Raw genomic sequence first — 15,312 nt, forward strand, 5'->3', positions numbered from 1 at the left:
TTCCTTAAACTTTTCATCAAAAAATTTTTTAAGTATATTTTATTGATTTTTTTACAGAGAGGAAGAGAGAAGGATAGAGAGTTAGAAACATCGATGAGAGAGAATCATCGATCAGCTGCCTCTTGCACACCCCCTACTGGGGATGTGCCCACAACCAAGTACATGCCCTTGACCGGAATCGAACCCAGGACCTTTCAGTCCACAGTCTGACGCTCTATCCATTGAGCCAAACCAGTTTCGGCCTTTTCATCAATTTTTAAAACCATTTTTTTATTTTTAGAGACAGAGGAAGGGAAAGAGATAGATAGAAACATCAATGAGAAAGAAACATCATCAATCACTTGCCTCCTTGCATGCCCCCTACTGGGGATTAAGCCCTCAACACAGGCATGTGTCCTGACTGGGAACTGAACCGGTGACCTCTAGGTTCCTGGGTCTATGCTCAACCATTGAGCCATACCAGCTGGGCCAATTTTAGTGTTTGATTATTTAAGCAGGCAAATGATTATTTCAGTTATTTACCAGAAATACGCCGTGCACACAGGCTTGGGCAGTCCATACTGGCCGTTTCCCAGGGAGGCCCAACTCAGCAGGGCAACCCTGTCGGCCCAACGCCCCGATGGAAACTGGCTCAGTACCGGGCTGCCCAGTAAGAGCACGGCAGCCATGCTCCCAGTGAATCTTCACCACAACCCACAACTCAACCTTAGGAAAATAAAGTGATAGTTTGGATATAGTTTCTTAAGGAACCCAAAGCTGACACCACTACTGTTATTGATAAGCTACTGTTATCAATAAGAGAGAGGAGTGAGGAAGGAGGAAGCAGGGTTGACGTTTACTGAGTGATTAAAATGCACTAAGTGGTTTATGTCCGCCACTTGTCATGGCAGGGCAGGTACGGAGAACACAACCATGGTTTCCCTGCAGTCCTAGGTGCTAAGGGCACCGTCAACCAGGAGGGCTGAGGCCTGCATACCACCACCACCTGCCCCCGAGGAGGAGCACTGTAATACAGGTGAGTGCTGGGATAAATGGGAAAACAGAAGAAAGAAGATCCACTCTGACTGAGCAGGTCAGAAAGGCATCCCAGATGTACAGGAGCCTTCAAGGCCACATGCTATTTGCAACATGAAGAACAGAGAGGGAAAGCATTCCTAGCAGAGGGAGAAGCATGGCAGTGTGAAAGTATAATACACAGTGTGCCTAGGGCTGTGGTCGGCAAACTGCGGCTCGAGAGCCACGTGGGGCTCTTTGGCCCCTTGAGTGTGACTCTTCCACAAAATACCACGCCTAGGGCGAGTCTATTTTGAAGAAATGGTGTTAGAAGAAGTTTTAAAAATCTAGCTCGCAAAAGAAATTTCAATCTTTGTACTGTTGATATTTGGCTCTGTTGACTAATGAGTTTGCTGACCACTGGCCTAGGGAACTAACTGCTCACGGAGAACACTGAGTGCCTAAAGGTGCAGGTGGAGGAAGAGAAACTGGATCTAACATGTAATAGGCACTCAATGCCAAGGTCAAGTCTTAGACTTCGTCTTAGGAAGTGGGATGCTATGAAAGGTTGTTGGAGCCAAGGAGCCCCACCATCAGCAACCTTCCCTTGCTCCTCTGCTCTTCACAAAAGCTCACACCAGATGTTTCCTTGGCAAACAGCTGCTGTGGGGTGAGCACGTAGCAGAACCTGACCACAAGAGAGCACCAGTTCCTGCCTTCAGACAAGTGAGGTCAACGTCCCTGTTGCACAGAAGAGGCCGTTGGAGAAGTGAGAGTGATCAAGATGTTTCATGTTCTGGCCATAGTTGGACCAGAACTCCTGATAGGAAGGCAGGGAAGGAGCGGAAGAAGGACAGAAAGGTTGGGGAGCATCAGCCAGCCTTTTTAGATTTAAAGGGGAGGGGACCCGTCCATAGCACAAGAAGAGATAAAGCTAGACACTGGGAAACTCCTCCTTGGAAACCATAAAGCAGTCCCTGCAGCTTTATCAGCACTGCCTGAGAGAACTTTCTGTGCCGATGGCAATGTTCTATAGCTGAGCTGTCCACTTCCACAGCCATCGGCCAAATGTGGCTACTGAGCACTTGAACTGTGGCTAAGTGAGATGGAGGAACTGAATTTTAAATGTTGATTTCAGTTCATGTAAATCTAAAGTAGCTCTCTTGTGGCTGGAGGCCTGCATATTGGATCACACAGTGTTAGAACCGACCTCCTGCCCTATTACTTACATCTACTGCTTCTGGACAAGTGGAACACAGGGAGTTTGGAATGCCTTCCCACTTTTTAATCACCCTATTACTACTGATTTCTTCCAAATTGTTCTGAGAGGCCCCAAATCCTTTTAATCACACAGGAGCATTTGTCAGATTGCCACCAAAGTTCTCAGCATTCAGTCAATGAGTTACCGGCAGTGCCCTCCCTAGGCGATTAAAATTGGGTTTTGTTTTGAGGAGAAGCAGCCCATGTTCCTTCATTATCAGCACAGTAAGCATTCTGGTGTGCATTTCGGTGTAAACAGTGGGATGCAGTGGGGACAGGACCGTGGACTAGATGGCATCTAGAGTCCCTTGTAACCAAGTGGTTTCAGGTTCTACCAATGTCGATGTCGCTGGGTTTGGCTCAGCAAGCAGGTGCTTCCTGTTGTAATACATCTGGACCAAGATATCAAAGCACCTCTCCCAGGCCCTCTGGCTCAGACCCCAGCTAGACCCCAGGGCGGCAGAGAGTCAGGAAAGTTGTAGTCTTTCGCCATCGAGAGACGATGGAGATTGCTGGGAAAAACAGTGAAACAGTACTTCAAATCTCTTCACTTGGCTGTGGATTTAACACACAGAATTCTCCATCCTCCTATAGTCCCCCCTCCTGCTTTGTAATTTCCCAGAAGTAGTTCACACCTCCCCCAGGCCTCTCCAAATAAAAAAGTCTGGAATGTCCCCAAATAGAGCTGTCTGAACCTGGCGACCCAGCCACCAGGGGTGGGGTCACCAGTTGGGCCTCTGGACCCACCCATTTCTGTGTCCTCAGCCCAGCACACAGCCTTGGGGACAGACAGCACCCACAGAGCACACTCTCTGGCCAGCTCATCACTCTCCAGCCTCCTTTCTCACTGTGCAATGCCCACCATACCCTGCTTGGACCCCACATCGCTAGGTTAACGATATTGTGGCAAAAGCAGGGAATGTGAGTCAGGGACTAACGACATCACTGGTGTCAGCTGCCACAGGGAAGTTATATAAACATGGGCAGGTCTGCCCGGCCAGTATGACTGAGTGCGACCTACAAACCCAGGAGGTCACAGTTCCATTCCCTGTCTGGACACATGCCCAGCTTGTAGGCTCAATCCTCAGTAGAGAGCATGCAGGAGACAGCCAGTCAATGTTTCTCTCTCTCTCTCTCCCTTCTCTTATATATATGTATATTTATTATATACATATATATATATATTTTTTTTTTTTTAAATGGGAAGGTCCATACTGGGCATAAGCTTCCCCAAGGCTACAAGGAGCAGACAATGCTCTAATACTCTGATGTCTCATATGCCATTCTACGGGCCTGGGGGGAAAATAAATACCAGTGATGTGGGGAGCATCAGGCATGAATATTTATGCATACACTCCCTGAAACTCAGCAGCTCTCGCTGCTCATTCAAGACCTCATAAGACTTATAATGAATTTAAAGTCCTATATTAGGCAATCATATTTTTCCATGACCAAATCTACATAAGACTGTACCCTGAAATTGACATTTTCATTTTGAATTAGCTCAAACTAGTGTCTTCAAACTCTTTACACCGACAGGTCCCTGGGACCTCCCTCCCATCTTCCTAAGAAGTGAATGGAGTCAGTGTTTGCTCTCAGAGAGCACACAGTCAAGAGCAGGAGTCAGACAGGGAACCGATCACTGGAGCCCAAAGTAGGAAATGTAAGGATAGAGTCAGGCCCAGAGCCCAAGAACCCAGAGAAAGGATTTCAGGTACAATCTATAATAATAAAAGCATAATATGCTAATTAGACCAGACGACCTTGACCTTCCAGATGAAGCTGGGGCTATGAGGGTAGCCCAGGAACCAGGAAGACAAAACATAAAGGAGATCCCAGAAATGTTCTAAGAAACAGGCCATACACACTAATTTTAAAGACACAAAAATCTACCCTCCCCTCTGCCATCCTGGAGTCTAGCTGGGGTCTGAGCCAGAGGGCCTGGGAGAGGTGCTTTGATATCTTGGTTTAGATGTATTATAGCAGGAAGCACCTGCTTACTGAGCCAAACCCAGTGACATCGGTAGAACCTGAAACCACATCGGTAGAACCTGAAACCCCTTGGTTACGAGGGACTCCAGATGCCAGCTAGTCCTAAAGGAATACCATCACCCATAGAGGGAAGAAGGTGATGCCCTCGCTGACCTTCCTGAGATCAAACAGGAGACCCGAGGTCAAGTCTTAGCTCCTTACCTTCCTGGTCAAAGCTTCCTCATGTGTAAACCAATGGGGGCTGGACTAGGTAGCCAGCCTGTTAGATTTCAAAGGCCAATATATTTTTTTTAATCTGGAAATTAATTAGGAATTAAGATTTTTAATATGAGATTTAATTTGGGAAGAAAGTGATACTACGTATTAAGAATATGTATTAAAAACAAGACTTGGACTCTAGAATGCCTCTCTGACATGAATAACAAGGTCTGCTCACAATTTTGAAAGTATTATTCCCTAATTGATCACAGCAGCTATGCTATAAATGACTGGTGACAGCAACCTTGCCTCCATTTCTCGAAGAAGGAATTCTATAGGACCTAACCATTAAATTATTATTTTGGTTCTACTATTAATAGATTAACCGTATTCTTGAAACTACTCAGAGAAATGTATCAGGAAATCAAATTCTCCTTCAGGGAATATTCAAATTCTCCTCCTATTTCTTTAAATTCCCTTATTTCTTACTACCACTAGGATGGATGTGGTGTGTACCACAAAACACCAATGCACTTAAGTTAGTTGTCCCCTACCTGGATTCTGACACTCAAAATAAATTCCAGATGAATCATTGATTTAATGTGATAATTAAACTACAAATTCACTGAATGTAAACACCGAAAAAAATGTTTTCATAATTTTGAGCAGAGAAGCCCCTTTCTACACATGATTATGAGACCAAAATTCAAAAAATGAAAATTTGACCAGAAAAAAATTAAATATTCTGCATAGCAAAAATATTTATCCAAAGTAGAAATACAAATGATCTACTAGGAGAAAATATCTACAGTCCAAATGAGAGTCAAAGGACAAATATACTTAATACTCATACACCTACTGCAAATCAAGAAGAAAAATATAAACTCAATAGAAAAACATGGGTGAAAAAATACAAACTGGCAGTTCACAATAAAGAAATATAGGTGGCCAATAAACATGAAAACATACTCAGCCCCAGTCATGATTTTAGAAGTGAAAATGAAAATAATGGGGCATCTATTTTTTTATTGTACCTGTGACACTACCAAAAACTAAATGTTAGTAAGAGCCACAATAGTTGGGGGAGACACAAAAATTGATGGGAGTGCAAATCAGAGCAACTTTTTAAGTAGACAAGTTAGCACTGTCTGAAAATTTAGAAGACACATTTTATGACCCAACAATTCCACTGGTATAAATATATACTAGTAGGCCTGCACACAAATCCGTGCGTGAGCAGCTTGCTTGCTGTTTGCCTCAGCTGGCCACCAGCTCTCCGCTGCTTGTAACTCACTGTCCCATCCTCCTGGAGCTCTCTGCCTGCTGCCCCACCCTCATGTAGTTCCCCCTGTCCCTTCCCCCCCACCCCATAGCTTGCTGCCCTGCCCCCTCCTGTAGCTCTCTGCTGCCCACTTGTAGTTTGCTGCCCCACCCTCCTGCAGCTCTGTGATCAGGTTGTTACACAGTTGGTAGTGATGCCTCAGGGCGTAATGGATAATTAGATAGCATATTATATAGAATATATACACACACATAAACATACACTTAGAGATACAAAAAGATATATGCACAAAGATGTTTATTATAGCACTGGAGGCCCAGCACATGAAATCATGTAATGGATAGGGTCCCTAGGCCTAGCCTGCTATCAGGGCCATCTTCCGCCCACTCCCCTGCAGGCTGAGGGAGGGATGGAGAGGTGGTCAATGCACCTCATAGTAACTGATCAATCGGTTGTTCTGGTCATTATGCCGTTTTGGTCACTGGCCTTTTATTATATAAGATTATATATAACAACAACAAAATAGAACCTTAAGTGTTTATCAGTAAAATAAAGCACTGACATCCAAAATGAGTGCAGCCTGGCCAGGGTGGCTCAGTGGCTGAGCATTAATCTATGAGCCAGGAGGTCAGGATTGACTCCTGGCCAAGGGCACATGCCTAGGTTGTGCGTTCCATCCCCAGCAGGGGCTGTGCAAGAGGCAACCAATCAGTGATTCTCTCTTATCAAAGATGTTTCTCTCTCTTTCTCCCTTCCTCTCTGAAATCAATTTAAAAAATGAGTATAACAGATTCATATGTATAATAGGGAATCTCCAAAATATATTAATAAGTAAGAAGAGGAGGAACAGCATACATATTATCCCATTTCTATAAAAATAGGTATAGATATGGAAATGGATATATGTATATATATGTATACATACACACTAACACATGCCTTAGTTTACTAGAATGACATGCAACATCAATTAAGAGCAATTATCTCTAGTGATCATACATGACAATAGAGATGCATTTTTAATTTTATTTCCTTCTATTGTGTTCTATAAAAAGTAAAAAGATACATATAAAAAATTGTAACCGCCCTGCCCACATATTGATAACATACTGATGAAATGTCCAGAACTCCTACTATAATTCCTGGAAAAGTAAAGAGGCCAGTGGGGAAAAGGCTGTACAATGACCCAGATTCTCCTTAGGGCAAGTCAAAAAGGGCAACTGTAATAAGTAAGACAAGGAAAATAAGGTGTCTCTAGAAAGAAAAAGAAAGAGAGAGAGAGAGCAAAATCCTGTAAGGGAATCATTGAGTTTGTATTTGGAGGCAGAACAGGGAGGTCTAAGCTAAGCAAGACATTTCCCAGGGCCCTGAACAAGACACAGGCAGGTTACAGTAAACGGAATCATCAGAAATTTCAAGTGTGGCTCTTTGCAGTTGATGCACGGAACATGGAAAAAGACTGCTATTAGGCAGAGTAACTAAATTGGAACTAATGATATAAAAGAGATCCTTTGAACATTAAAATCAATATTTGCTGGCCTCAATAAAGTCATTTTGCAATGATTTCCTGTATTTTAAAGATTGGAAATCCTCTGAATAATCCATGAATACGCTGACCTCCTATCTCCCTCACATCTGGTCCCAGATCTCATACCAAATCCGGAGGAGAAAATAATCCATACCTGGATGCCACATCACCCAAGAACATTTTTTACGCACTTAGAATGCAGAAGCTCCTGGCTGAGAGATCAATCAGAGTGGGGGCCCAGGTTTTATGTAAGGCTCAGAGACAGCAGCAAGTGCTCAGGGACAGTAAAATCTGACTGCTCTGCCTCCACACAATGTGATCGTCCACGCGAGCTCCTCAACAGACCAATTAACGGCTGGCTAGATTGACAACACAGAACGCAACTCAGGTGTCTTTGCAGGAGCAGTTCCAATAAAGGGCCAGCATGCCTCTTCACTCCACCCACAAGCAAACCCTGCCCCTCTTCTCTTGGCTTTAAATGTAAATGTGGCAGGATGAATTCCACTATGGAGGGTCACTTTAAAAAAAGAAAAAAAGAAAAGAAAAAAGAAAAACAGCTTCCCCAAAGAAACAGATGCTTGGGCTGGAGAGTAGCCAATCCAAGTCACTGGACCGCCTCTGTGTCCCTGGGGTTCCTTACCTTAGAATTCGTTTCCATGTGGTATTTGGCACAAGCGCGCAGCTGAGTCACCCAGAGCTGTTTCTCTTTTGCATCAGCAGCTAAAATAGAGAAAGAAATGCTTGCAGAGACTGTTCCAAAAACACATCCAACCTATTTCTACACCCACCTAAAGGGGTGGGGTGGGGTGGGGTGGCAGACAAAGGAGCTGGGGGTGGAGGGAAAAGCAAATCCAGATCTCAATATTCTCAACTAGCCCGTCCCTACGCCAAAAATCAAATCATACTATACTTCAACAGAAAACTCCCTCTTAAGCCACATTAAAAATGTATTCTGACATATCCATTAGAAGAACAATCTTGCCACTTTTTTAACCTGCTCTGAAAAACTCATTTCCGCTCCTTTAGAAAGGCAGCGAGGAAGGAGAAACAAGATTATTTTTTTCAATGCCTCAGCCACATGTGGCTAATGTGAGGATCAAAGTACAGCCTTTCTCTGGGCCTTTTTGTTATCTACCAGAGCTGTACTGTGGCATTATTAGCATTTACAAAATAAGCATTCAGTTGAATTACCATTTTAATATGTGTTCTCAAGGATTCATATGAGCATCGGACAGAACCAGATACCAAATGTTGCCTTAGAGATCCTCAAGTTTCCCCCCAAAGAGACATAAAAATGCAAGTCAACTGCATCGTCAGAACCTTCCATCTGCACCCCCATCTCTCAAGCACATAAGATGATTTCTTTAAAATATTATGGATGCAGTACACGTTCTAATAAACTTTAAATCTTTAAGTGAACAATTAAGCATATAAATATTTTAACATATTAATTGCACAAATGTCAACTATGCAGAAAACAATATTCCCCTAGAAACGATAGTAGTAGTTTATAAAAATGCGCCTATCGTTTGTCAATAAAACCCAACGTCAGCTTGAACTTGCAGGTGAAGAAATATAGAGTGGTAGACCAGAGTAAGATCAGGTGGACCAAACTTTCAAAGACAGAGGATTTTGCAAATCCAGAGCCTTTGTCCCTTAGGAAACGTGAAGAATTAACTGCCAGTTTGTGGCAATACCGTCCAAAGGCTCAGCACTGAGAGCATTCCCAAAACCTATGCATCTAATGACATCAAGATTCAATTCTCTGTGCAGGTGAGGTGTGAAATGAGAGAACAGACACGCAGATCCTTGTGGGATGGGCCAAGAACCAGCCATAAATATGCAGAAATTTACCCTGTCTTTTCTGGAACTGCCAAGGATAATAAGTTAACTTAGCCTTCGTAATAATTTTATTTAGATAAAACTGCTATAATTGCTATTAAAACTACCTTTAAAAAAAAACACGACGTTTAATAATCCAGAAAATAATAATTCAAAGGCAAAGTGATATAGCTCAATTGTCAACTGTGTTGGATTTTTCTCTTTGGGTTTGCATCATTTTATAAACCATAGGCAGGGGGCAGGGGAAAGTGACATGAAGTCTTCCCTTCCCCCGCCTCCACCCCCACCCCCACTATTGTTTCTGCTCTAAGGATTTATTAAGCAATAAACAGCAAAGCAAAACCAAGGGCCATATAAATCTAGCCAGCTGGAAAGCATAACGCAGGGATCTCAAAAAAGAACATGAATCTTAGCCCAAAAACTGAAAAACTTTCTTCTTCAACGACAACCATGTTTATTCTATAGGATGATTCTGAAATAGGGTTTCTATATAGATGATAAAGAAACAGTAGCTATTCCATCTCTTGGCAGTAATGCTCGGAGGTGAACAGTGAAATGGATGGAGAGGCCAGGAATCCAGGCCTTCACTCTGGCTTTGCAGAGGCTGGCTCCTGGGCTCAGGGAGAAATAATGAGGCTTTTCCTTCGTACTTGGGCTGAGAAATATGTTATAAGGATGCAGAATTACAGCCGAAACCGGTTTGGCTCAGTGGATAGAGTGTTAGCCTATGAACTGAAAGGTCTCAGGTTCGATTCCAGTCAAGGGAATGTACCTTGGTTGTGGGCACATCCCCAGTAGGGGGTGTGCAGGAGGCAGCTGATAGATGTCTCTATCTCATCGATGTTTCTAACTCTCTATTTCTCTCTCTTCCTCTCTGTAAAAAAATCAATAAAATATATATTTTTTAAAAAGAATGCAGAATCGCCGAAACCGGTTTGGCTCAGTGGATAGAGCGTCAGTCTGCAGACTGAAGGATTCCAGGTTCGATTCCGGTCAAGGGCATGTACATTGGTTGCGGGCACATCCTGGTGGGGGGGTGTGCAGGAGGCAGCTGGTCGATGTTTCTCACTCATCGACGTTTCTAGCTCTCTATCCCTCTTCCTTCCTCTCTGTGGAAAATCAATAAAATATATTATAAAAAAAAAAAACCACAAAAGAATGCAGAATTACCAACTACCTGCTGATACTTAATACATACTACTTTCCTCAGACTTTAATACATAACATTGATTCTGTGTGTATGTATATACATTTGGATTGTTTTACTGTTGTTATGTTTATTATTTCATTAGAAGAATACTGACCATATTTCTGGCCATGCAACTATAACAGAATGCTGGAAGAATGATCTAGCAATCAAATTACACTGATACAGTCAAACCTGGGGTTCCTGAAAACCTTTGCAATAGGGGTTCCTTGGGGTGGAGGAGGGATGGGGGTTGGTGGGACAGGATCTACAGTGATGGCCCAATGCTGGACTCTCTCAAGTCATGCTCACTGACCAGGATGCTGGCACACGTCAGTTTTTTAGATGCAAAGAGAAGGCGAGAAAGCACACTGGAGGGCATTAACTCAGCACCAGTTGGCTTCTCACCACGCTCACAACAGATTAAATAAAATAATCGCCTCTTTTCATACAAAGAGGGCACAGTGCCCTTTAAAAGGCTCACTTTGTCCATATTGCCCAAAGTGACTACAGGGCCCTATCGTGGAGATTCACACCATTAGGTGGGAGAAAACATATACTGAGCTAATATGAAAAATATTCCCCAAGTCCTAGGCCTCAGCTGGCTGGACAATCCCTCACCTTTTCCTTGTCCTTAATTCCTCAATTAGGACAAGCAATTCCTAATGTCAGGCCATCTCCCTGCCTCAGGGGTAAGAGGCAGCAACCATCTGTCACCACAAAGTCATCAAACAGAGCAAATTGTTCAAGTTGATTCTTTTTTTTTTTTTTTTAAATCAGAAGGCAAGAGAGCCATCACCATGGTGACTAGGCCTGTGGCTCACTGTCTGGAAAGTGAGCAGGAGAAGAGCGTACCTCTCAGCTTGTACATCTCCCCGTTGGCAGAGTACACGACCAGCATGTGGGGGGCTTCGTCGCTCAGGGACACTATGGCTCCAGATAAAGACAAAGCTCCGCGGGGCTTCAGGTGCTTGCTTTGCTCATTCACGAAATACTGCAGGAGGCCAGCCTCAAAGTCCAGCACAAAGTACCTGCGCGGAGAAACCACAGTGCATCACACTCTGCTCCCCAGCCCATTCCTCCCCGCAAAGAAGGAAGAGGAAAGGGACCCTTAAATGGACATCAAGGTTCCAAATCCAAGATGCTGGGAACCAACAGTCCCTAGCAGGTGCCCTCAAAGTTAGCCCCCATCCAGGAGAGAGCATTTGATTTCTAAGTCGGAAGGGAGCTTGCACCCGGCCAGTGTGGCTCAGTGGTTGAGCATCGACCCATGAACCATGAAGTGATGGTTCAATTCCCGGTCAGGGCACATGCCTGGGTTGCAGGCTCGATCCCCAGGTGGGAGCGTGCAGAAGGCAGCTGATCAATGTTCTCTCTCATCATTGATGTTTCTATCTCTCTCCCCCTCTACCTTCCTCTCTGAAATCAATAAAAATATATTAGGAAAAAGAATGGAGTTTGTGACAGGCACCCCGGGGAAGGGTAGGTCCATTCGGGACTTGGTTGCAATGCCCGCCACTTCGCCCGGTGCCCACGGATACCACAGTCAACCTCAGAACAGCCCCAGAGCAGCAGATGCACCGGGACACAGGCTGTTAGCATGCTCCACATGACTTCACAGGCGCAGCAGGATTCTCCGAGCCGCTGTGAGGGGGCCCTTTCACACTTGGTAGCAGCAAAGCTGGGCCCTGAGCTTCCTGCTGGCAACATGGGTACCGTGAGGCGCCCAGCTGCTGGGGTCATCAGCTGGAGGTGCTGTACAATCACCAGGGAACATACCAATGGGCTCTCCTAGACATCATTTTTCATACAAAGAGGCAATTGTTTCCTCCACTCCAAGGAGTGGCAATGCCATTGGACTCCACCAAATCCCTGTCTTTGGCTTCCAGGAGACACAGTCAGAACCTATAGGGTGGGACGAAACTAGGTTTACAGTTGTTCGTATAGAAAATACGATAATTAATCAAGCCCTAACTGGTTCAGCTCAGTGGATAGAGCATTGGCCTGTGGACTGAAGAGTCCCAGGTTTGATTCCATTCAAGGGCATGTACCTTGGTTGCGGGCACATCCCCAGTAGGGGGTGTGCAGGAGGCAGCTGATCAATGTTTCTCTTTCATCAATATTTCTAACTCTCTATCCCTTTCCCTTCCTCTCTGCAAAAATCAATAAAATATATTTTTAAAAATAATTTATCAATAATACAAGAATAAACTCTGTGTTTCGAGTACTTATAACGGTAAACCTATTTCTGCGCCATCCTGTTTTCCCAGCTTAGGATGTGGCCATCCGATTGAGCTTTAACCAACCGAGTATGAACAGAGGTAATGCAGGCCTGGCCCATAACACCCAGACACGTACACATTCTCACCCTCTCTACCACACACTTTCTCACACGCACATTGGAATGGAGATGACCTAGAGGGCGACTTGAGACCCCCACCGTGGGCATGACAAAAACACAAGAGGGGAGGCGGCTGGGTCCCCAGGTCACCCCCTGGAAGAGCCACCTGCTGAGGAGCACCCCCTTCAGACGGCTACACGAATAAGAACCTCTTCCTTCATCAGGACCTGAGATCAAAGTCTGTTACAGCAGCGAGCCTCACAGATTCACCGAAAATCTCTTTAACTTTCTATTTCCAGGTCCTCCCACTTTAACATGTGCTCCCGCTCCTTTACATGGGACAAAAACCAAATTCCTTCGAGAGGTGAAGTGGGGCTGTATGAGCCGCCGATGGCCAAATGATGTAAGTGCCGGCCCTGCCTCCTCTTTAGGAGTAAATGTCTTGGGCCTGACCTATATTTGATGTCACTGCTCCTGGCAAGTTGGGGCACTCACAGCTGCAATCCTCATTGTGTGTCCCCACCCCCACCCCACAGAGCTTACAGCCTCCCTCCACTGATCAACACCCCACCTGTACACAGCAGGGAGCAAGGGAAGGGGTCCCTGAAGGGGCTTCAAGGGAAAGGCGTAGCCTGTTGACTGGGAGGGAGAAAAGGCTTAATATCTTTCTCCCTACTGCTTCCATCAACTTATCTATTGGGAATCCGTCACACTTCCTCTCTCCTACAGGCAGCTGCCCCAAGGCATCCCGCTGAACGACTGACTAACCATGTATTTGCAAAGGACATCGTTCAGAAGCTGGTACAAAGAAATGAATTGCGTGCTGCTGGTATTTTTCCAATAACGATGACAGAATAACCAGTGGATGTCACATTATGCAGGATCTGGAGCCGTGCTAATGATTTTTCACATTACCTATTTCCAACTGGCATCTTAATTCTAACCTCCTGCCTCAGATGGGGGGAGGGGGGATCGTTATTTCCACTACTTCCTAAAATAGTTTAAATGCAAATGAGCAGACTTGAATCATGGGCACGAAGGAAGACTAATAATTTAAGACCAATAAAGACGTTTAAAAACTATCATATTTGGAGGGGGCAGTGGGAGACTGCTTAAAAAAACTGAAACTAAACACAGGTTCTTTCAAGATGGCCTTTGAAAGACAAGTTAGCTTGTGTCATAAACAGGTAAGAGCTGTCCATGAGGCATTTAGAAGGGCAATTTCTGTTGCTCAGATCCCCTGAGAGGAAAGAAATTACATTCGGTTTCCTGCAGGGTCATGGCTGTGCCAGGCACTGCTGTTCGGAGCTTGCGGCTATATCTGCAAGTCACAGCTTTCACGCTACTTGGGGAAGTTAACCATGTTTCTAGATTAGGTTTCATTACACCCAGTGAAATTGCCAGATCAAATCCTGAGACATTCTTCAAAGGCTTTCCTTTTGGAGAAATGAATAGTGTGTTCTTTTTAAATTAGCGCTGAGCTCTAGCATGCAACCTGACTGATGTGTCGGTGGGCTTAATTATATACAAAGAGCCTGTTTTGTTTGCTATGTTAACACACCAAAGAATGTGCTGGAGAGAGAAAGGAGAGGATGAGGAGCGAAATCCAACCCAGGAAGGGAGCCATCTTATTTCTCATCAGGACAGCTTCCTGGTGGCACCTCGCCCGTTTCCAAACCTGGGAGCCATGGCAAATGGCAAGCCCCTTCCTTGGAAGGGCTGATGACAACATTGCCCATACCATCCTTCAGAGAAACCCCATCGCTCTGGAAAGAACATACAAGCGCACTCATAGACACACCTGCATGTACACACATATGTACTCATACCAATACCCACACTCACACCTGCATACATGCATTCAGATATGCTCATGCTCAGACATGCTCACATTCATAACATCCCTCTTGAACTAACTCATACATTCACACTGTAGCCACATACTCATGTGTGTGTACACACATTCACACTCACTTGGGCATGCTCTTACTTACTTCCACACATGCACACAGAACAGCCATTACCTACTTCTGCTTTCCAAGTCTGAACATTATCTACACCTGTAGCCTTTTAATCTTCCCGACCCCTTCCCACCCCCCACTCCCAACATCTGCCTGATACAGTTTCATGAGGTTCAACTTTAGGACTTAAAAGTTGAAAACATACTTTTCACTTGGGGAGCAAAGAGGAATGGGGGCTAGGAGCACACCCACAGTCATGGGCCACACTCCAGCAGGAGCAGAAATACAAAGGGAAAGGATCTGGGGGGAGGGAGGGTTCAAGGAAGAAGCACATTAAAGCTGACAAAAATTATAACCAAATTACAAGAGAATTACAAAGAGAAAAAATGCAGTGAAATAAATCCTTTGAAGAGGAACTTTTGCTAGACAGGCTGCTCCAGACAAAGAGCTAAATCATTTCATCTAAATGTAAAAGAGAAAATAAAATACGAGGAAAGGGCCTTCTTACATCTCTCAACTACCTGCTCCTCAGTTCCACCACTGCCACCACCATCCCCCAAACCACCAAGAGACAGAGATCCCAACACTCCTGAAAGTGTTAAACTGGCATAGGGTCCTAAGGGCTCATCATCAACCATGAGACAAATATATTCTATTATATAAGAACTTGATCCATTATTAGCCACATGCAGGCACACAATACAACAAGTTTAATCTCGGTTACCAGAA

The 15,312-nt window shown here is 44.5% G+C and overlaps 1 protein-coding gene across 2 annotated transcripts in view; it reads right to left on the reverse strand.

The window, feature by feature from the left end:
- Positions 1 to 15,312, reverse strand: part of OSBPL10 (oxysterol binding protein like 10) — a 201,191-nt gene that overhangs the window by 118,071 nt on the left and 67,808 nt on the right. For both annotated transcript variants that reach the window (XM_036431682.2, XM_036431681.2), the window contains exons 2-3: positions 11,137 to 11,312; positions 7,894 to 7,973 (exon numbers count right to left, since the gene is read on the reverse strand). In XM_036431682.2, the coding sequence (XP_036287575.1) occupies positions 7,894 to 7,973; positions 11,137 to 11,312 (256 nt within the window). The remainder of the gene's footprint in view (positions 1 to 7,893; positions 7,974 to 11,136; positions 11,313 to 15,312) is intronic.

This window comes from Pipistrellus kuhlii, unplaced genomic scaffold (assembly GCF_014108245.1).
Source record: "Pipistrellus kuhlii isolate mPipKuh1 unplaced genomic scaffold, mPipKuh1.p scaffold_m20_p_11, whole genome shotgun sequence".
Classification (NCBI taxonomy): domain Eukaryota; kingdom Metazoa; phylum Chordata; class Mammalia; order Chiroptera; family Vespertilionidae; genus Pipistrellus; species Pipistrellus kuhlii.